Below are 24,136 nucleotides of genomic sequence, written 5' to 3' on the forward strand. Positions count from 1 at the left end.
TTGTAGTATAGCTTAAGGCAAGAAGGGCTATCTGCCAACCAAAGACCTTCGAGTTTGATTACACTCAGCTCAAGGGCACATCATTTATAGCATAACTCAAGGCGAGAAGGGTTATCTGTCATCAAAGACCTTCGAGTTTGATTACATTCAACTCAAAGGCAAATCAAATTTACAGCATAGCTCAAGGTAAGAAATGTTATCTGTTAACAAAATTGTCGAGTTCGATTCCATTCAACTCGATGACATGTCAATCACACTACTTTCCGGTTACAATCGAGGTTTTTATGTCGAGAAGAAGACTTGGGTTAGCCGTGCCTTAGTTACAAGAAACCGTTTTCCAGCAGCACAACTTAAGTCGAGAAAAGCAATTTGTCTACGAAGATTTTTGAGTTCGATTTCGAGAGACTATCGACCACATGGTGGAGTCAAGGAACTATTTTCCAGTCGAATTTTTAAACCAATGTCTTTAAATCGAGAAGAAGACTCAAGTTGACTACAAATTGGCAACGAGAAGCCACATTCCGAACTACGGTTTCAATTTCATATCATTTCAAGATGGACTCGACTTCGCGACGGAGGAGTCATCTGCAACTCAATTCGACAGGTAGTTATTCTTGATTGAAATATCAGAATCAATTTTTAACTCCACCGAACGAAAATTCGTGTCTTTTTATCTTTGTCCTATTTTTCGTTCCACGAAAAAGGACAAAGAGGGGCAGTTGTAGACATTAATTTTTCGCCAACGACTCACCCACCTCTGATTTCTCTTGCATCATGGATTTGTGGGAATCAAGTAGAAAATAACCAAATCAAACACAACAACCCCAAATCAATTTTTAAATTCTATTAAGACTCTAAATCCACCCAAAAATAAGGGGTTCATCAAGCTATAAATTAGTGTAAAAATCATAGAGAAAAGGGGAACATAAAAAACTTCATGAAAATGGGGTTAAGAGAAGAGCCAGTACCGAGGGCCAAAATACATGTCAGCATCTTAGGCATGTCCTTTCAATTAGGTATCGTCGCCGGCGATTCTAAGGAGCTAGCCTTCAATTTCTCCACCTTCTTCGCATCTCATCGTCAAGACCGGGGCCGGACCCTTTGGTTCCCCCATCTCCGGCTCCATACTCAAGAGTGTCGAGTTTAATCTCCTTGGTCGTGGAAACCCTAGCTCCCAAACAACAAATCTCCATTTCCTTTTTTCCCCTAAGCTCTCCCACTCTAAACTCACGGCAGAAACCCCTAAGCCTCCAAGCAAGGGAACAGAGAAAGTTTATGGGAAATGCAAATGAATTAAATTTTTTTTTTGTTATTTTAGCTTTTGTCAAACCCACGTGATTTTTTGGACTTTGGGGGTAAATTCTCCCTCTGGCCCTTCATATATTTGGGTAAATCTTTCCTTAGTCCTCCATATTTTTTATTTATTTTATTTTAGTCTATAAATATTATTTATGGGTTATTTTCATTTATGGTGCTTGTATTATTTAATATTCACGATTCGAGCTCTTATTTATTTTGTAATTAATGTTTAGTCACTTTAGTTTCTGTTAATTCCAGTTTAGACCCTTAAATTTCTATTTTTGATATTTTAATTTTTTTATCTTTTTTATTATTATTTCTTATTCTATTTCTTATTTTTTTTATTTATATGATATTATATATTTATATTTTTTTTATTTTTTATTTTATTTTAATCCTTTTATTATTATTTTTATTTGTTTATTTTTTTATTATTTTTTTCTACTACTTTGTTTATATGTATATATATATATATTATAACTATTATTATTATTATTATTATTAACGTATATATTTTATATTTTTTTTATTTTTTATTTTTCCCTTTATTATTATTATTATTATCATATATACTTATTTATTTATTTATTTATTATCTTTATTGAATTTATTTTTTTCCTTTCTAGTTTTTATTTATTTATTTATTATATTTTTTTTGCTTTTTTCTTTTTCTTTATATTTTTTATTATTGTTTCTTTATTATATCTATCATGTTTATCTTTATTTTATTTTTATTTTTATTTTTATTTTCTTTATCTTATCTTATTTATTTCATTTATTTTTTAATTATTTTTTTATCTTATTTATTTTCATTACTTTTTTCCCTTCTATCAAGTGTCCAGATTTTTTAAGTGTACGTTTTCAAATCGATCAGAGGTAAGCAATTCGAATCGGGTAATTTTAATTTTAATTTTCGTAATTAAAGACAACCGACAAATTAATTGGTACCGAAAGGGCGGTTCAAGGGTATTAATCCTTCATTGACCGTAACCGACTCCCGAACCCGACACATTTTTTGTAAAATGCAGATCATGTAAGATGGTGTCCGACCAACCTAAATGTTTTTAAAATGGTCGGTGGCAACTCTAACCATTTCATTCAAGTCGAAGCCCAATTTCAGGCCCAACCGAAAGACGGCCGCGACAGTTGTCAACCAAAAATATTATGAAAATATAACATTTTATGTTCAACCGAAAATGTTACGAATAATATAACATTTTATATTGTGTCCATCCTAAAAAGTTATGTTTTTTATAATAATTTTGGTCGCACTCGTTTATGTCGTTTTTTAGCCTTAAATTATCATATTGTACCCTAGAATTACCCGAAAAACAATTCAACAAAGTATCGTTGATAACACGTTAAAACAAATGAAGTGGTTTCATCATAAATGTGATTAAAATCAGACTCAACTGATATAGACCGTAATAGTTTTTAGTCAGATGCTAATGTTAATTTAATTGAATGCTACTGATGAATACAACTTCTATCCACATGTTCTTTTGGGATTGAAATGACCGATTCAAAGATTAAGGAGTTACGTGCAATTTATTAAAATGGATCTTTAATTTATAATGTCAAAAACTCAAAAAAAAAACACACACACACACATATATATATATATATATATATATATATATATATATATATATAAATTATTTTAATATAAAAATATTATTAGATTATACTTTTGAGCAAAAAAAAACTTAAAAACATCTAAAAGTGTAATAATGTTTTTTACTTTTCTCTTACAAGTATTTAATTTAACTCATTTTTTATTTTTGGAATCCTGTAAAATTATTCACTTCACATCATTTAAGAATTATCACCAGAAGTGATAGAAGATTGGGACATAAAATTTTTATACAAATTTTTATTACTTCATTTATAAATATGTTAGAAAAAAAATTAAGAAAACACCTTTTTTTGTATAAAATACTTTTTATTCGTTTGATATGATATGATAAAATATAATATATATATATATATATATATATATATATATATATAAGTTTAAATATAGTTTAATTTTCAATACATACTCGTCATCCAAAAAATGTAAGACTCATTGATAAAATATGAATATTCTTTTTATATAAAAAATAGTTTATTCAAGATCAAAAGGTTTAATATATCTTAAATTTGATGCACAATAAAAATACAAAAGTGTTGTTTTTAGTAAAGATATAAATATTAATTAAAACTTAGGGTAAACTACGCTTTTAGTACTCTAATGATCATTGTTGTTATGTTCTAGTCACCCATATTTTTTTAAATCATATCTAATGCTACGTCTTAGTTTCATTTTTGTCACTCATCATTAAAAAATAACAGAACTATTGACGTGATACTTTTTTATTTTTTTAACTATGATTTGATATTATATTATGATGAATTGATGATATATGAGTATCACCATTAATTTTTTAACTGAAATGACCAAAATGAAACAAAAATTTGATGTTAGATATAATTTTGAAAAAAAAGATAGTTTGATGATCAAAATAAAATAAAAATAATAATTCAGATACTAAATGTATAGTCAATAATTTGCCCTAAAAATTATAATTAAACATGTAGTATTTGATAATAGTATAGAAATAACAAAGGTAAGCAATGCATCCAAATCCTACCATCCATCATAAACTTACCTTAAGAATAACACACAATCTTAATTTAATTACTAATATAAATTATTTTATTTATTTATTTAGATAAATTAGGGTGAATATAAAGTAGTATCTGATCAAAAATTCTTAACCAGTTGATTATAAAGGCTTGTATCTTCACCGGTGCTCAAACTTGAGACCTCTAATGATAATATAATAACAAGTCCCTTAAACCACTGAGGTCGCTTAGAGTCGTACTAATTTTTTTATTATTTTAATCTGTTAAATAATTTAATTTAATTACTTAAAATGATAAAATAAAATAGAAGACAGGAGGCGGGTTTATATATAGGCTTCTCCGACGTTCTTGTTTTGTTATTATTATTGGAAGCTTAATTTTTGGTCGTCAATGGCAGCAACAAGATTTCTCTCCCACATTACCACCAAAAACTCCAACCTTTACTCTCTCTCTCTCCTCGCCATCCTCTGCGCCACTTTTTACTTCATCGGAATCTGGCAACACTCTGTATCCCCCATCCCCACCTCCTCCACTGCCGCCATCGCCGTCGCCGGCGTCCTCACCCCAGCCCCTTGCAGCTATTCCCTCAACACCACCCAACTCGACTTCATGCCCCACCACCTCCCTCCGGATCCGTCGCCCACCACCGCGGCTCTCCCTCATTTCCCTCCTTGTGATCCTTCCCTCTCCGAATACACCCCATGCGAGGACGCCGGAAGATCGCTGAAATTTGACAGGGACATGCTAATATACAGACAGCGGCACTGTCCCGAAAAGAACGAGCTGTTAAAGTGTCGGATACCGGCCCCGTATGGTTACAAGATTCCTTTCAGGTGGCCTAAGAGTAGAGAGTTTGCATGGTTCGCTAACGCGCCGCACAAAGAGTTGGCCGTGGAGAAAAAGAACCAGAATTGGATTAAGGTCGAGGGGGAGCGGTTCAGATTCCCCGGCGGCGGCACCATGTTCCCACGTGGGGCCGATGCTTATATCAATGATATCGACAAGCTGATCAATCTCAAAGATGGCTCGATAAGAACCGCCATTGATACCGGTTGCGGGGTACGTACGTTCCGATCAAGATCCCCTTTTTTCTTTTAAGTTCATGGTGAATGATTTTTCATGAATCAAACATGAAACAATCAAAATTCTTCTTCTTTTTTCTTGATTTTGACCTGTTTGCAGAGATGGAAAATTAGAGGAAATGATGGGAAAAAAAGAAAGAAAATTAATTGGTAGGCTGCAAATTATTCGTTTGATTGTTTCCTTTTGTTTTACTTAAAGTATATAGAAATAAGGGTAAACTCAAACTTAGTATCTTAACTATCACTTTTGTTCCATTTTAGTCACTAACTATTTTTTTATTCATATTTAACGTTACGTTTTGATTTCATTTTGGTCACCAATCGTTAAAAAATTAACGGAGATGTCAATGTGTCACAATAAGATAATGGCACATCATCATTGATTTTTTTTAAATAACACACCAGCACTTCTATTAATTTTTTAACTACGATTGGCAGGTGACCAAATGAAACAAAAATGTGACATTAAGTATGATTTTAAAAAAATAATAATTGAATGACAAAAATACAACAAAAGTAATAAATGAGGTACTAAACATGTAATTTACCCTAAAAATAAAAAAAATTCCTTTTAATTTGATGCGTTCTTGATAGCATTTTTTATTAGGGTTGAATTACTATTTGGTCAGTCATTTTCAGCAAGTATATTAATTGGATACTATTCGTTTATATAATTTTTTTAACATAAATAGTGCAAGTAAGAAGAACATGGTGAGGATTATGGGTACTTTTGTCGTACAGCGGGCTTATTTTAAGGTTAAGAAAGGTGCAATCGAAAATGTTAAAAATAATTTAATATTTTTGATTGAGCGTAACTTAAAATGTTATGAAAAATGAAACATTTTCGATTGACAACCGAAAATATTATGAAGAATAGTTATAACTGAAAAAATTAAGAAAAATTAACATTTTAGGTTACGCTTAATCGAAAATGTTAAGTTTTTTTCTTTAACAATCACCGTTGCGCCTTTCATTAACCTTCCTTTCTTTTGGTATTTTCGAGCATTATGGAGATTCCATATGCTCATGTTATGTTTAGCAAATATTTAGGTGAAATGCACTACGAAGTCTTCGCCAACTGTTTATGTATTGTTAGGCAAATTTATGGTACAAGTCTTCATTTTCACGTAAAGTGGTTCACCAATAACAAATCATTTGTTTTAGAAATTGATATTATAATGATAATTTAACCCAAAATTGATAGATACTCACTTGATCCGATTACGTAGGATACTTTTTTTTTATAAAATATAAAATATAGATTCATATCAAGTCAAATATTATAGAAGGCTAGGACGAATTGAATTCGAGTTTAGACCAAAGGTAATTTATTCTATAAATTTAGGTATAATTTTTATAATATCCCTTAAATTTTTTAATTAAATTTTTATTTTTATTGAATAAAAATAATTTTATATATATTTGAAGTAAGATCGAAAATGAGTTTTTATCCCAAAAAATCAAACTGGAAATGAATTTGTATCCCAAAAAATAGAATTGAATCGGTTTCGAATGAAAAAATATGCTCCTTAAGTCAGATCAAGTTGAGTGGACGTTGTATGCTTATCTGGTTGAGTCAAATTGGCCAAAAACACAATCTAACTTGACCTGTTGACATCTCTAGTTAACACCTCAGACTTAAAGGTTTAATAAATATTTGTTGTTGTTGTTGTTTTTTTTTGGTACAAATAAATTTTTGTTGGTTTGATTGGTCAGGTAGCAAGTTGGGGAGCATACCTATTATCAAGGAACATAATACCAGTGTCGTTTGCACCAAGGGACACTCATGTATCTCAAGTGCAATTCGCTCTTGAACGGGGCGTCCCTGCATTGATCGGAGTCCTTGCTTCCATTAGACTCCCCTACCCTTCAAGAGCATTCGACATGGCCCATTGCTCTCGTTGTCTCATCCCTTGGGGAACCTATGGTAATGCTCTACTTGTCTCCTTTTTTTTCTTCTTCTTTTCAATTAATCATATCCGATTATTGATTGACTAATCCAAATCGAGTACTACATATACAAGGGCGACTCTCTACACCTAATTTACATTATTTGCAACGTCAGGATTTACTTAATGAATCTAATGTCTCATCCCACTGGAACAACTTATTGTTGGTTTCTACTTGTCGCCTTTCATTTCGATAAAACTGCTTGTTGATCACCATTTTTATGGCAGATGGGATTTACTTGATCGAGGTCGATAGGATCCTACGTCCCGGTGGGTACTGGATCCTGTCAGGTCCACCGATCAACTGGCAAAACCATTGGAGAGGTTGGAATCGAACGGCTGATGATCTGAAACAAGAACAATCTCAAATTGAGGCCGTGGCTAGAACCATTTGCTGGAAAAAGATTGTACAAAAAGGTGATCTTGCCATTTGGCAAAAACCCACCAATCATATCCATTGCAAAGCTAACAGGAAGGTTTTCAAGCAGCCAAAATTTTGCCAGTCTCAAGAATCTGACGTGGCATGGTCAGTATTATTCTCTTTTTTTCCCTTTCAATTTGCACGTGTTAGGTGAATTCAAGGAAGATTTGACTTGTGAGTGGAGGAAAGAATTATTTTCGACATCTGAAAAGCAAATTCTTCCCTTTGCTAGAAAACACATTGGCTGTTACACCAAAAACGATTGATAGATAGGGTAAAGGCATTGTCCAGGGACCTATCACTTGTCATTTAGTTTAAGTATCTTTCAAACACAACTTTTTCCTTGTTAAACCATCCACCTACTTTCCCTGCCTATCTATTTGCATAAAGCATCAATTTTTTTCTTATACATACATTTAAAAAAAATGGCATGGCTAGGAATAAGAAAAATAAAAGGTTATGATAAAGATTTAGACGGAGGTCCATTATCGAAATAACTGTTATATGATAGTAATAATGCCGTCTAAAATTATTATTGTACGATTGCAATACCTGCAATGACCGTAATAACATCTGATATGTTCATAATTGTGATATAAACAACACAACCGAGTATACAACCTGCTACCACAATTTAAATCCCTTATTATAATTCGAACTAGATCTATTATTCGTTCAATCTTAAAATGTGTTTATCAGTCTTTTTCAATTACTTGCTACTCTCCACAAAAAGCTTTTGACCAGTAAGATTTTCAATCTGTGGAGCAGGTACACAAAATTGGAGAAATGTTTAACCCCATTGCCAGAAGTATCCGATATAAAAGAAATTGCAGGTGGGCAATTACCAAAATGGCCCCAGAGACTGAATGCAATTCCTTCAAGAATCAGCAGTGGAAGTTTAACAGGAATTACAGAAAACACGTTTGCAGAAAATACAGAGCTGTGGAAGAAGAGAGTAGAGTACTATAAGAAAATAGACTATCAGCTAGCCGAGACAGGGAGGTACCGCAACTTGTTAGACATGAATGCATATTTGGGAGGCTTCGCGACCGCTCTCATCGATGATCCTCTCTGGGTCATGAACACTGTCCCCGTCGAGGCCGATCAGATCAACACCCTCGGGGTTATCTATGAACGAGGATTAATTGGAACATATCAGAATTGGTACATTCTATTTTCCTTGTTCCTTTAGTATCATTTTGGTGGTGGGTAATTTGTTTAATGATGGTTTTTTTTTGGTCTAACTAGGTGTGAGGCAATGTCTACTTATCCTAGGACATACGACTTCATCCACGCTGATTCCATTTTCAGCCTCTACAAAGACAGGTAAAGAAAAGACGTTAAACACAAGGACGGACGTAGAATTTTGTCAAAGAAGCCGGACTTATAAAATTTTAAGTTTTAAGGGACAAAAATATATAATCAATTGAAAATACAAAAAAATATCTAAAATATATAAGAATTTGATCCCTAATTAATGAATGATCATATACATGTATTACGAGGAATAATTGTTTGACAATGCAGATGTGAAACGGAGGATATCCTTCTGGAAATGGATAGAATTTTACGACCAGAAAGCAGTGTAATCATTAGAGACGATGTCGATGTGCTGTTGAAAATCAAGAAAATAATAGATGCTATGCAATGGGAGGGGAGAATTGTAGACCATGAAAAAGGACCACATGAAAGAGAGAAGATCCTTTTTGCAGTTAAGCAATATTGGACTGCATCACCATTGACACCTAAATAAGACCAATAAGGAATTATGACGGCTCTTATAGAAAAAGGTCAATTTGCTCTGGTTTCTTATTTCTTTCTTCTATGTTTTTTAATTGTTTAATTTTCATTTTTTTAGTGTACACCTTAATCCTTTTTTTCTTCCCAGTAATGCAATGGTTGAATAGAAATTTGTCACGCTACCTGAATAATGTTTCTTGACTTTTGTTTATTTTTATGGTCTCTTCTTAAGCTCATCCAAAGACTAAGGTCTTAACATTAATCTAAGAACTCAAACCTAGAAAAAGGAAAAATGAAGTCAGCAGGATAAATTTATACATGGTACTGGCCAAAAGCTACAAGCCCATGAACCATAGTCAAAGAAGTCGATCCTATATGAACTCCAGAAACAATGCTTCCTGTTTGCCCGTCAGACCGAGTTGATTCAAACTTAAAGAACAGTCGGCAGCACCAAAAGCACGGCGAGGATAGGGCCTTACCTGTTAATCAATGGAAGTGAGCAACAAATGAGTATACATTATTAATCCAATTCAAGCTGAGCTGTTAGTATACTTTCAATTTGAAATAAGGTTGCAATTAATTCTAAAGTAACTTCAAGTTAGCTGCCCAGCTTTGAAAAGGTTTTGATGCATTTGATCATAAATTTATAAAACGATTGACAGAAGAATTGGAAAAATGAAAGCTCCTTGATGAAGAATATGATGATGACTTCTCTTAAATCACCAGGTAAAGAGATTAAGATAAAACAGAAGAAGGTAAGGTAGCACTCACCACTTTGTAAGTGCCCGGCTTAGCCACTTTACTGACATCTATGAAGTCGAAAAGAAGCTACAATGGAATGAAACAAGAATCAGAATAGCAAATAAATGAATCTATAGTCCTTTTAGAACTTCAGAAAATTTTTACCTGGAGTTTGTCTGACCTGCAAAAGCGACGTCCATGGCGGGTACCATCTGGCATCCTAACAAGGATAGTTACTGCATTCTCATCATCCCTTGCTGGCTCTGGTGGAAGTGAAGTCATTTTTGTTGCCATTACCTTGTTAACTTCCTGCTCTTGGTGAAATATACAAGTGATTAGCCTAACTACGTACATCGAACCAGGATGATCCTTTTAAATTTAGACAGAAAGTTGAATATCCAAGTTTGAAATGGCCATTTAATACTCTTTATTCGAATATCAAGCCTATTAGATTTCTTTAAGATAGACATAGCAGTAATTCATCATGGCATAAGATGCATGCATAGTTGTTAGGTAAATCAGACAAATTGATGAAATAAAGGGAAAACCGGAAAACTGCTCTACAACCTTTAAACTTAACTTGATCCAAAATCAATTTGGCTTCTTGAACAATCCCACTGTCAGCAAATCAGCAGAAGAATACAATATATCCATAATCTGGGATAATTAAATGAATCTTTGGATAGTTTTTCTGGTGGTTGGAAAATATTTCCTCTTACATCATCGTCACAAGTGTCCTAATCATTTAACAAATAGCCTATAACAACAAATGTAACAAACTAAGAGTATTAAATGCATCTTTTACCCTACAAAGGTGAAAAATAAATCACCTCTCCTTCAAGCTTCCTTCTGAAAGATTCTTCTTCTTTCAAACTATGACTTTCAGCTTTCTTAAGAGCATTCATCTCCTTTTCTTTATCAGCTAATAGAGAAATCAGATATTCCTCATCCTACAAGAGAAATTTGTCCAATTAGTCAGAAGAAATACAATCATCAGACAGGTTTTATGTGTCATTCTAGGAGTCATTTTAACCTGCTGTTGCCGCAGTAAACGTTGGTCCACTAAAGAGGATGACTGTGGCTGAGATACAGCCTGTAGACCATCATTAATGCTTCTACCTGGACCACCTTGCTCATGAGAAGGGAGACGCAAACTACCTTCAGCAATCTGGCTAAAAAGTTGGGTCTCCAGCATAATTGCTTCATCAATCTCTTTCTCTGAAATACCAACCCACTTTTCACAGAAATTATGAAGTCAATATGATTAGTAAAACATTATCATGGTCCTTAGCTTGAGAAGAAGGAATTTTTGTTATATTAGAAGATTAATAATACCACATTAGAGTTCAAGGAATCCCTACTTCGAAGTTGATTATAAATATCATGGATGGATTCATGAGTCACTGGTGGTTGTCTAAGTGATGAGTTTCCTGCCTTGAATTCAGCGCACTTCTTATTAACAATGAAAAGATGCTTCTATGAGAACCAAGAAGCATGTTACACTTTTACCTAAAGAATTTGAAACTTTTCTTATTTTATTGTTCTAGAGAGTCGGGATATTCACTTTAGAGTTTAGATCTAACCAGCTAAAAGAAAGATAAACTCTAATATATGGAGCTATATAACTAAACTGAAGATTAAGCTTTACATTTATAGTTCTCTGAACACCTTGTACTGGTGGAAAAAGAAAACGAACATTTTATCAATAGAGCAATGGATTTGTTTCTAAGACACTACACAAAATAATAAATCTAAAGATTAGTTCCCAAATTAGATAACACAAAACCCAAATGTTTGAGAAAATTTCCATTAAATGTTCATATCAGTTCAAATAAATAATTTCTAATGCAGATCAATGCATTTATGAGAAGGCCCCTGTCTGCAGTAATTTTTTCTATAACAAACTAAAGCAGAAGAAGAAAACACACCTTAGAGCTGTTACTAGTTGTTGCCTTAGTTCTATCATTTGAATCATATGTTCCCATTTGTTCATAATTATCCTTCAACATACGTATTGCATTCTCTTCATCTGCTGTCTGAACTTAATATTGTTAGAGAGAAACCAGGACCAAAAGTGCAAAAAGATAGAATGAAATCAAATCATGAAAACAAGAAAAAATAAGTGAAAACCTTCAAAGACAATGAAATTGCACGAGCAAGCTCATCATCTTCTTGCTCAAGTTGCCTCTGTTGGAGCCCAACGCTAGATGAACCCTGCATCAAAAAATTAAGAAACTAAGAAAAGAAAAATAAAAACCTAGGAAGAACCACGTTGTTCACCATATGAGTTTATACATTGGGAGAACCACGCCGCTGATTAATATATGTTTGTTCAAACTCCTGCTTAGAAGCCTCAATTGCAGCTTGCATCATTTCAGATTCTACACAGTCGATCTGTTGTTGACCATGATCATCTCTTGAGACATTGTTGTAAATCCCCCCTCCATAATATGATGGTGTTCCTGGTGAATCCGTGATGGAAGGTCTCACTCCAGAATACAGAGGATGCTCATTTCTACCGTTCCACCCAACAGGGACCCCAGTAACCTCTCCCATATGAGGAGATGTTGCTTGGTTACTTAAATTAGGAGCACCGATCTGGTTTAGCAAATTCCTCCTATAGTTGGGGTCAAACAATAATGAAGGCCTAAATCTTCTAACAGCTGAGATGAGTGGAACAATTCCACGTGTTCCAAATCCACTCTGATTGTTCACGTCAACAGAATCAAGCCGAGAAGAATCAGTGGTTATCAGATTCGTACTGAACATGGAAAGAAAGACCAGACACAACAAAGAAATGGAAGTTAAATCCTTAATAAATAAGTTACAAATGAAAACAATAGGAAGGGATAGAAGCATACACGCTTCTTTCCAATTCAAGGAAATGTGCACTGACAGCCGCATTTAGATTGCCTCCATACTCCTATTTACCAATCAAAGCATTTAAATGAGTACAAAATTAACGTAAGATAAGAACATCACGCTCCAATGGCAAATCAATGTAGAACTATAAGTATAAAAGATCAGAATAATTATGAAAAAGTATCTATTACAACACAAGAAAGCAAAAATTATTCTAAGCTACGAAAGTCAAGAAAAAGAAAACATTATATTCCACAAAGAACCTAGTTGGTTATCAGGAAAGCCTAGAAAAAATGTATAACAAAACCCTAGAGAACGGTAATTCTAGATCTGGAAATTAAGAAATAAAAGGAAAAGGTGAAGAACGGAATGAACCTCCAGTTTCCGTAGTGCAACTGAGTCAGACTCCCCGGTTATTCTCTTGAAACTCTCGACTGCATCCCGAGTTGGCGTCGACATTGCCGTCTATTTTCAGTTTTCCTTTTTCAAACTGAACTGCACAGCAGAGTACAGTAGAGAAGAAAGAAATGGAAAAAAGGAAGAGAAAGAAAGGAAAAAATTAAAGGGAAAATGCAATATTAATATTTAAACTATCAGTTTTAGTCTAATTTTATATCTAAACTTTTAAATTTTTAAAATCATACCTAATATTTAGTTTTTATTTCATTTTAGTACCTCATTTAAAACTTAACGTTAAGTTTTAGAAAAAATAAAAGTTTAGTGACTAAAACTACTAGTTTAAGTATTAAACGTGTTAAGTTTTTAACGGATACTAAGATGAAAAAAAAATTAAATGTTAGATATTATTTTAAGAAAATTGAAAGTTTTGATACTATAACGGACTAAAATAGTAGTTTAGATACTAAAGGTCTAATTTATCCAAAAATAAAAGTAATAAAGAAAGAGTGGTTTTCGGTGGGTGGGGCATACATTCGCGCCTTTATTCAGCTCTTTTTGACGATCCCGCGTGGCTTAAAAAGATAACTATAACTGAAACGTGTAAATAGGTAAAGGTAATAAGCTGTTATTTAGAATTTGTAACAGTGCTGTAAGAAACCAATAATGATTTGAGGATCAGTATGAAAAATGGTAGTATAATTTAAAATTAAAAACTGGTTTCTTTCAACAGAATTGAGAGGTGGTCGGACCGGGAATATGCCAGTTGGTGTGAATTTGCTTTGAAAATGAAGCTATTCGGGCAGATTTTAATAAAACATTACTGGTCGTACTAAATCCAAAAGTGGAGGCACCAAGACGTTTTCTTCAGTTTCGACTAATTAATCTGTGTATGGTAATTTACAAAACAGTAACGAAAGTCATTGTAAACCAATTAAAAATTTTAAAAAGTCAAATCAGTTTTATCTGGAAACGAAATATATCTGATAATATTGTTACTACTCAAAAGGTTGTGCAATCAATACGACAAAAAAATGTGAAGTGGGGTAAATAAAAATTAAGATAAATTTGGAAAAAAAACATACAATAGACTAGAATGATCTTTTATTGATAACATTTTACAAGATGTTGGTAGTCCAATACATTTATGAAATTTATGTGACGAATGTGTCAACTCAAGTGATATGGAACGGGCATCCTACAGAAGCTTTCACCCTTTCGAGGGGAATTCGGCAGGAAGATCCGCTTTCACCCTATCCTTGTCTTTTGCACGAGTCGACTGACACAAGCCATATAGGTGGAGGTAGAAAATGAGGAATGAAAACCGATTAAATTATCAAAAGATGGCCCAGCATTATCTCACTTCTTCGCGGATGATTTGATTCTCTTTGTCGAAGCATCTCTATCGCAATTTGATGTAATTAAGAGGGTTCTTCAGAATTTATGTGATAGCTCTGGTAAAAAAGCGAGTCTCATCAAAACTAATATTTGCCTTTTACAGAAAATTGACAAAACTATTTGTACAGATATTACTGATGAATTTCAGTTCTCCCGAGTTAATGATCTCGAAAAATGCCTTGGATTACCACTCTTTCATAGACGTGACGCAGGAACATATGCTTATCTGGTTAATCTAGTTTGAGACAGACTTTTCGCGTGGAAAGCAAAGACTTTAACACTAGCCGAACGAGTTGTTTTGGCGAAGTCGGTGTTAGCTGCACTCCCAACTTATGTGATGCACATGTCTACTCCCTAAAGGAATCTGCAATGAATTGGATAAGCTCGTTTGGGATTTTATTTGGGGGCACACAGACGATTGACGTGGACTAAACCTTTTCCGATGGGATGAGGTTTGTAAACCAAACGAAATGGGAGGACTAGGCTTACGACAGTTGCATTTTCGGAATGAAGAATTCCTGAATAGAATGGGATTTCGTCTAATCTCTAACTCAAGCCAACTGTGAGTCAGAGTATTACGATCAAAGTACAAAGTCCGAGAACTATTACCGGAAAGCATCGCAAGACAAGGGAGCTCACGATTGTGGAAAAGCATTAGTACTCTACGACGTTAGGTTCGGGAAGGCGTTCGTTGGAACCTAGGCGATGGAAAAACTATTGATTTTTGGAAGGATATCTGGTTTGGAGACTTTGAACCTTTGAGGGACGTCATAATTAGCAAGGAAATAACCAACAACTGTATATTTCAATACGTGATATGATTGGACTGAACGAGGATTGGCGATGGGAATTACTATGGAATTCCCTTCCCCAAACAACCTTGCTAAGCCTTGTGGCCGTGAGACCACCGTTCGTTAATAGTGGAGCCGAGACACCGAGTTGGAGATTGGAGGAGAACGGGAAATTCTCACTGAATTGGGTCTATAATAAACAAATAGAGGCTGTTGGAGAAGTGACATCGCCAATATGGAAAGCCATTAACGATTATAGAGGACTGTCGAGAGTTGGACTATTACCGTGGCTTATTGGGAAAAATCACTAAATGACAAACGTGGAACGAGCTCGACAACATTTTTCACATAACACAGCCTGTCATTGTTGTGGTTCCATGGAGGAGACGACATCTCACATATTCATGGAGTGCTTCGAAGCTTGAACAGTTTAGCATGAATTAATACAATCGGATAAGCTTGAGGAATTCCACTCCATGCCAATGGGCGATTGGATACAAACAAATCTACAAAAGCCAAATTATTTCGCACGAAGAGCAGAGGAATGGGATTTGGTATTTGGATCATTAATATGAAACATTTGGGTAAATTGAAACAGGTCTATATTTGACCCTGAATTTGATGAGTCGGAGAGTATTATGCAGGCGGGTCTACGGATAAAAAAAGAAGCCTCCAAAGCTTTGAACACACATCATCTGCGATCGATAAATCGAGATGCACAACATAATCATCAATGTCGGGGGAACCTCCTCAAGCTGGTTGGTGTAAACTGACTTCTGACGGTGCTTGTAAGCTGGAAACATTTGAAACATCTTGTGGGAGAGTGATACGAGATTCCAATAACAATTGAATCACGAGATTCACCAAGGCCTTAGGACGATGCTCGATACTAGATGCTGAGCTCTGGGGGTGGTAGTAGGATTTGAACCGCATGGAACTTTGGTATGTGAAACATTATGATAGAACAGATAGTAAAGAGGCGTTCAAACTACCATCACAAGGCACATCGATAGATAGGATATTGCCGATGGTGCCACATATTATCTATTTACTTCAACAGAACTGGAAACTACGATTTGAACATATCCCGAGAAAACGAAATGAAGTGACTGATGGGTTAGCAAAGGTAGCGTGGTCCCTCCTGTTCGAACTTCACACCTTCACGGAGCCAGCGGTGAGCTTTGGTTGTGAAAGAACAGTCCGTGGATGCAATAATTTAGCTTAGTTTAATTTTTCTACCTTTGAGTATTCAAAAAAGTTAAAAAATGATTGATGTATTTTAGTCTTTGGATCGGTTATTTTAAAAAAAATTATTGTTAGATATAGAAATGAGAAAAATTGTGAAATCATGAAATATTAAATCTAAGTATCAATACTCAAATAGAAATATTGAGATGTATTGTGAAATAAATATTAAATCACATTTAACATTTGAGATTACAATTAGAAATGTTACTAAAATATATAGCATTTTAAGTTAGACTGGATACTATTTTAGATTGTAAACTAAAATATTACCTTAATCATAATAAAGAGGGTAACATTTCAGATTGCAATCTAAAATATTATCAAAGCATTTAATAATTAATGTTGGAATGCGTAACATTTCATTTGCAACATAAAATATTACTGAATCAACAAAAATTATGTAAAAGAATGTAACATTTTTTGTTGCAACCTAAAACGATACCCTCAATATTAAGTTTGAATCAATTTTAAAACTTATGTAACATTTTAAGTTACAATCGAAAATATTATCAAAATATATAAAATTCTAAGTTGTTATAGGTAACATTTGATATTTTTCCATTTTTTTTGTTTAACTGATAATTGTTCAAACTAATCACGACATTTTTAACCATATATTAATTGTTGCACAACAGAACTACCTCAAATTTGGCCGAAAATTGACCAAACTTTGGTTTTTATTTTTTTAACAAATTCTAAATCTAATCTTAATTCTATCTAGAGGGTAAGGGGAAGGGGAAATCTAAGAGAATAAAAATGAGCAACTTGACCAACCAGCCAAAAATACTTGCCCGGTTTCTACTCATTTGTTTTCTTTCTTTTCTTCATATTTTTGCCATATCTAATCTTAATTCTATCTAGAGGATAAGGGGAAAGGGAAATCTAAGGGAATAAAAATGAGCAACTTGACCAATCAGCCAAAAATACTTGCTCGTTTCTACTCATTTATTTTCTTTCTTTTCTTCCGATTTTTTCTATATGTAATCTTAATTCTATCTAGAGGATAAGGGGAAAGGAAAATATAAGGGAATAAAAATGAACAACTTGACCAACCAGTCAAAAATACTTGCTCGGTTTCTACTGATTTGTTTTCTTTCTTTTCTTCCGATTTTTGCTATGCTTTGACATTTTTTTATTATTTTTTGAATCGCTGAGGAGTTATGGGTTATAGTATGATTGCTTGGGACAATTTCAAATTGCTTGGTTAGTGGATGAAACGAGGACTGTAAGCTTCAGTGACGGAGGATTTTTGTGGTGATGTTTTGAATATGTTCAAAGAGAATGAGAAGCTCAACATATTGTTTGGTTGATGGAAGTAGAGTTTTATTTGAGCATCCACTGGGTTGAACCACAACTTCACTCAAGTAAAATTAGATTTAGATAAGGGTAAACTATACAAATGGAAGTAGAGTTTTTTTTTCCATTGAACTTTCAAAAGATACAAATTGATTACTAACGTTATCGATTTGTAACAAATTAGTTACTCAACGTTAATAACCATTAACATGTGTGACGAAAAACTGAACTGGACTGTTAACCACTCACTTGGTTTGTTCACCGCTTACTTGATATGTTAACTGGTCACTGATGTTATAGATTCATGCATTTTCAGAAAATCAATGAAAATTTATAAAAATTTCAAGGTACTGAGCATCATTCAAGCTTTTCATTCTTTTGTTTCTCTGGTTATCAAGAACTTGGCGACATGAATCAAAAACCCTGTTTTTCCGTTGAAATTGGTGGAAATTTGATGAAAGTATTGAGCTTTGTTTAATCTTTTTATTGTTCTTAGAGTTAATTTCCTGTGTTTTTGTTTTATTCGTCCTCTAATAATCAAGAACTTGGCAACGTGCATCAAAAACACTATTTTTGAAAATCAGTGGAAATTTGTGGAAATTCCGAGGTACTAAGCTTCGTTCAAGCTTTTCATTCTTTTCTTTCTCTACTTATCAAGGACTTGGTGAACTGCATCAAAAACCCTATTTTTTCTGTTAAAATTTGTGGAAATTTGTTAAAAGTACTGAGCTTAGTTCAATCTTTTGATTGTTCTTGGTCTTAATTTTCTGTGTTTTTGTTATATTCTTCCCCTAATAATGAACAACTTGGGAACGTGCATGAAAAACACTATTTTTGAAAATCAGTGGACATTTGTGGAAATTTCGAGGTACTGAGATTCGTTCAAACTTTTCGTTCTTTTTTCTCACGTTATCAAGAACTTGGCGACGTGCATCTGAAACCATGTTTTACCCGTTGAAATTGGTGCAAATTTGTAGAAAATACTGAGCCTAGTACAATCTTTTGATTGTTCTTGGCATTAATTTTCTACATTTTTGTTTTATTCTCCATCTGATATTCAAGAACTCGGTAGCGTGCATCAAAAACACTGTTTTTGAAAATCAGTGGAAATTTGTGGAAATTCTAAGGTACTAAGCTTCGTTCAAGCATTTCGTTCTTTTCTTTCTCTTGTTATGAAGAACTTGGCAACGTGCTTCATAAACCCTATTTTTTAATTAGAAATTGGTGGAAATTTTTGGAAATTACCGAGCTTCATTCAATCTTTTGATTAATCTTGACATTAAATTTCTGTGTTTTTGTTCTATATCTTTCTCTAATAATCAAGAAATCGGCAACCTGCATAAAAAACTATGTATTTGGAAATCAATGGAAATTCTAAGGCACTGAGCTTCGTTCAACCTTTTCGTTATTTTCTTTCTCTGATTATGAAGAACTTGGCGACATGCATCAGAAACCATGTTTTTTCGTTGAAATTGGTGGAAATTTATCAAAATTACTGAGCTTTATTCAATCTTTTGATTGCTTTTGGCATTAATTTTCTATGTTTTTGTTCTAACATTCCTCTAATAATCAAGAACTCAGCAGCATGCATCAAAAACATTGTTTTTGAAAATCAGAGGAAATTTGTGGAAATTCTGAGGTACTGATCTTCGTTCAAGCTTTTCTTTCTTTTCTTTCTCTGGTTATGAAGAACTTGGCCACTTGCATCAGAAACCTTGTTTTTCTCGTTAAAATCAGTGGAAATTTATGGAAAGTACTAAGCTTCGTTCAATCTTTTGATTGTTCTTGGAGTTAATTCTCTGCGTTTTTGTTCAATTCCTCTCTAATAATCAAGAAACAACAGCGTGCATTAAAACAATATTTTTGAAAATCAATGGAAATTCTGAGGTACTGAGATTCGTTCAAGTTTTTTGTTCTTTTCTTTATCTGGATATGAAGAACTTGGTGACGTGCATCAGAAACCAAGTTTTTCTCATTGAAATTGGTGGAAATTTATGGAAATTACTGAGTTTTGTTAAATCTTTATTAGCGTTAATTTTCTGCTTTTTTTTTTCTATTCTTCCTCTTAAAATCAAAAACTCGACAGCATGTATCAAAAACACTATTTTTGAAAATCAGTGGAAATTCTGAGGTATTGAGATTCGTTCAAGCTTTTTGTTTTTTTCTCTCTGGTTATCAAGAACTTGGCGACATGAATCAAAAACCCTATTTTTCCTTTTGAAATTGGTGGAAATTTTTGGAAAGTACCGAGCTTCTTTCAATCTTTTGATTGTTGTTGGCGATAATTTTCTACGTTTTTTCTATTCTTCCTCTAATGTTCGAGAACTAGGCAGCGTGCATCAAAAACATTGTTTTTGAAAATTTTTGGAAATTCTAAGGTACCGAAATTTGTTCAAGCTTTTCGTTCTTTTCTTTCTCTTCGCGATGTGCATCAGAAACCTTATTTTTTGTTGAAATTGGTAGAAAGTACTAACCTTTATTAAATCTTTTGATTGTTCTTGGCATAAATTTTCTATATTTTCGTTATATTCTTCCTCTGATAATCAAGAACTCGGCAGCGTGCATGAAAAACATTGTTTTTGAAAATCAGTTAAATATGTGGAAATTTAGAGGTACTAAGCTTCGTTCAAGCTTTTCGTTCTTTTCTTTCTCTGATTATCAAGAACTTGGCGAGTTGCGTTTGGAGCCCTGGTTGTTATGTTGAAATTGGTAGAAATTTTTGGAAACTACTTAGCTTCATTGAATCTTTTGAATGCTATTGACGTTACTTTTTGCGTTTTTGTTATATTCTTCCTATGATAATCAAGAAATCGGTAGCGTGCTTCAAAAACACTGTTTTTGAAAATCAATGGAAATTTTGAGGTATTGAGCTTCATTCAAGCTTTTCGTTCTTTTCTTTCTTTGGTTATCAAGAACTTGGCGACGTGCATCATATACCCTATTTTTCCCGTTGAAATTGGTGGAAAGTACTGAGCTTCGTTCAACCTTTTGATTATTCTTGGCGTTAATTTTCTGCATTTTTGTTATACTCTTCCTCTAATAATCAATAACTCGGTAGAGCACACCAAAAACACTATTTTTTGAAAATCATTGGAAATTTGTGGAAATTCCAAGGTACCGAGCTTTGTTCAATCTTTTAGTTCTTTTTTTTTCTGGTTATCAACAACTTGGCGACGTGCATTAGAAACACTACTTTTTCAATTAAAATTGGTGGAAATTTGTGAAAGTACTGAGCTTCGTTCAATCTTTTAATTGTTCTTGACGTTAATTATCTACGTTTTTTATATTCTTCCTCTGATAATCAAGAACTCGTCATCGTGCATCAAAAACATTGTTTTTGAAAATCAGTGGAAATTTGTGTAATTTCCAAGGTACTGAGCTTCGTTCAAGCTTTTTGTTCTTTTCTTTCTTTGGTTATCAAGAACATGGAGACGTGCATCAGAAACCCTATTTTTTCTATTAAAATTGGTGGAAATTTATGGAAAGTACCAAGCTTCTTACAATCTTTTGATTGTTTTTGGAAATAATTTTCTACGTTTTTTCTATACTTATGATATTCAAAAACTCGACAGCGTGCCTCAATAAGACTATTTTTGAAAATCAGTGGAAATTCTAAGGTACTGAGCTTGGTTCAAGTTTTTTGTTCTTTTCTTTCTCATGGTGAACTGCATTAGAAACCCTATTTTTCTGTTTAAATTAGTGGAAATTTGTGGAAAGTACTAAGCTTTATCCAATCTTCTGATTGTTCTTGGAGTTAATTTTCTGCATTTTTGTTCTATTCTTCCAGCGATAATCAAGAACTTGGCAACATGCATCAAAAACATTGTTTTTAAAAATAAGTGAATTTTGTGGAAATTCAGAGTTACTGGCTTCGTTCAAGCTTTTCGTTCTTTTCTTTATCTGGTTATCAAGAACTTGGCGATGTGAGTCAAAAACCCTATTTTCCAATTGAACTTTGTAGAAATTTGTGGAAAGTACTGAGTTTTGTTCAATCATTTGATTGTTATTAGGGTTAATTTTTTGCGTTTTTGTTATATTATTCCTCTGATAATCAAGAACTCGATAGCATGCATCAAAAACATTGTTTTTGAAAATAAGTGGAATTTTGTGGAAACTCCGAGGTACTAAGCTTCATTCAAGTTTTTCGTTCTTTTCTCTCTCTGTTTATCAAGAACTTGGCAATGTGCATCAGAAACCCTATTTTTCCTGTTGAAATTGGTGGAAATTTGTGAAAAGTACTAAGCTTCATTCAACCTTTTGAATGTTTTTTGCGTTAATTTTCTGCGTTTTTGTTCTATTCTTCCTCTGATAATTAAGAACTCAAAAAAGTGCACCAAAAACACTCTTTTTTTCAAAATCATTGGAAATTTATGGAAACTCTGAGACATTGTGCTTCGTTCAATCTTTTTGTTCTTTTCTTTTTCTGGGTATCAAGAACTTGGAACGTGCATCAGAAACATTGTTTTTTCAATTGAATTGGTGGAAATTTGTGGAAAGTACTGAGCTTCGTTCAATCATTTAATTATTTTTGGTGTTAATTATATGCGTTTTGTTATATTCTTCCTCTAATGATGATAACGTCGGATAGGATAACGATTATCCTGCAGGCTAGTTCCAACAGATGATTCACAGGAGAAAATTTACCCAAAACCAGAGAAAAAGTCTATAAGGCTTAACGAAATATTATAAAATCAAGCAATGCCTAAAATCAGTCCACAAGTCGGACTGTTATAGCCAAAAATCGTGTTTATCCCAATTTTTCCAAAAATAGCAAAATCTCAGAAATCACTCTAAATTGAAATTCAAAATAAAATAAGAAATTTGTAAAAAATTGGGCCAAAATCGGGCTTAAAATGACTTCCTAACTAACAAGTGAAATATTACCATAAATAGTAAAAAATAAATAAAACTAGTGATTCGGATGGGAAAATAGCAGAATTAGAGGTCGAAAAAAGGGAACATAGAGTCATGCTCTATATGGAAAGCGTTCACGTCGAAAGGGGCTTTCCGAATTGGGGTCTTATACGCGATTCCGACACCCGTAGCCAAAGTTATGGCCAAAAGACTGAAACGCACTGAAAACTACCCCAATAAGGAACATATCACAATCAACTCCTGCCTTTGCGCTGATATGCCAACTCATGGTATCTCAGCGCCATCAAGGTGCAATCTAACAGCTCAACATTATCTGTCTCGGATCCCCCTGCATCAGTCACCCCGGGTTGGAAAGAACTCGTCCTCGAGTTCAAAGTAGTGTCATCAGAATCCACAAAATAAGGACTTAGGTACTTTACATTAAAGACATTAGAAGTCTTCAAGTGGCTGGGAAGGCGCAACCTGTAAGCATTATTATTGATCTTTTGCATGACCTCACAAGGTCCAATCTTCCGATCCTTAAGCTTATTATACTCGCCAACAGGAAAATAATCACGAGTTAATACAACCCAAACAAAATCACCAACATCAAAAAGTACCTGACGACGATGACTGTCAACCCGAGTCTTGTACTTGGTATTGCTCTCATGAATGGTTTGTTTCACCTACTCATGGATACCCTGAAGATACTTTGCCATCTCATCTGCTTTAGGACTGAAACGTCCTATACATGGAATAGGGGCTAAGTCTAGCACCTTGGATGGGTCATGACCATAGACAATCTCAAATGGGCTTAATTCTGTGGTTCTGTTTTTTGATATGTTGTAGGCAAATTTTGCTTGAGAAAATGCCAAATCCCACTGCTTCACCTTCGTTCCTTCTAAACACCTCAAAAGGTTGTCCAAAGTCCGGTTCACTACCTCGGTCTGGCCATCCGTCTGGGGGTGGTAGGAGCTACTAAAATTCAACTGCGTTCCTAGTTTCCCCCACAAGCTCTTCCAGAAATTACTGATGAACTTTGTATCACGATCTGAAGTGATAGATCGAGGAACACCTTGTAAACGCACAATCTTCCTGCAATAAAGATGGGCAATCTGGACAACATCCATAGTCTTTACGCAAGCTACAAAATGGGCCATCTTGGAAAACCTGTCAACCATAACAAAGATAGAATCTGAGGCCCTTTGGGTACGGGGTAAGCCCAATACAAAATCCATGCAGACATCGAACCAAGGAGCTTCAGGAATATGTAAGGGAGTGTACAAGCCTGCATTGGTGAGAACTCCCTTAGACCGCTGGCACACATAACAACGGTCCACATAATGGGCCACATCACTAGTCAACTTGGTCCAATAAAAGTCAGAAGAGATAAGGGCCAAGGTCTTATCTCGGCCAAAGTGTCCCTCATTA

At 34.0% G+C, this 24,136-nt stretch overlaps 2 protein-coding genes across 4 annotated transcripts; one reads left to right on the plus strand and one right to left on the minus strand.

The window, feature by feature from the left end:
- Positions 1-4,299: 4,299 nt before the first annotated feature.
- On the plus strand, positions 4,300-9,281 carry LOC120175026 (probable methyltransferase PMT15). Its single transcript, XM_039181732.1, has 6 exons — positions 4,300-4,986; positions 6,726-6,936; positions 7,187-7,484; positions 8,148-8,543; positions 8,628-8,705; positions 8,907-9,281. The coding sequence occupies exons 1-6, from the start codon at positions 4,318-4,320 to the stop codon at positions 9,130-9,132; spliced, it is 1,878 nt and encodes a 625-aa protein (XP_039037663.1). The 5' UTR covers positions 4,300-4,317; the 3' UTR covers positions 9,133-9,281.
- Positions 9,282-9,406: 125 nt separating this feature from the next.
- On the minus strand, positions 9,407-13,252 carry LOC120175036 (plant UBX domain-containing protein 9-like). Of its 3 annotated transcripts, none has more exons than XM_039181743.1 (10): positions 13,098-13,252; positions 12,722-12,783; positions 12,156-12,621; positions 11,991-12,074; positions 11,789-11,896; positions 10,894-11,094; positions 10,691-10,810; positions 10,026-10,169; positions 9,891-9,947; positions 9,407-9,598 (listed from the first exon to the last, which is right to left on the minus strand). In XM_039181743.1, the coding sequence occupies exons 1-10, from the start codon at positions 13,179-13,181 to the stop codon at positions 9,491-9,493; spliced, it is 1,434 nt and encodes a 477-aa protein (XP_039037674.1). In that variant the 5' UTR covers positions 13,182-13,252; the 3' UTR covers positions 9,407-9,490. The 3 variants fall into 3 exon arrangements, with proteins under 3 accessions (XP_039037674.1, XP_039037683.1, XP_039037689.1); XM_039181752.1 differs by having other exon boundaries at positions 11,991-12,047; positions 13,098-13,250; XM_039181758.1 differs by having other exon boundaries at positions 9,476-9,598; positions 10,042-10,169; positions 13,098-13,251.
- Between the last annotated feature and the right edge of the window lie 10,884 nt (positions 13,253-24,136).

Source organism: Hibiscus syriacus, unplaced genomic scaffold (genome assembly GCF_006381635.1).
Source record: "Hibiscus syriacus cultivar Baekdansim isolate YM2019G1 unplaced genomic scaffold, ASM638163v2 tig00003126_pilon, whole genome shotgun sequence".
Lineage (NCBI taxonomy): Eukaryota > Viridiplantae > Streptophyta > Magnoliopsida > Malvales > Malvaceae > Hibiscus > Hibiscus syriacus.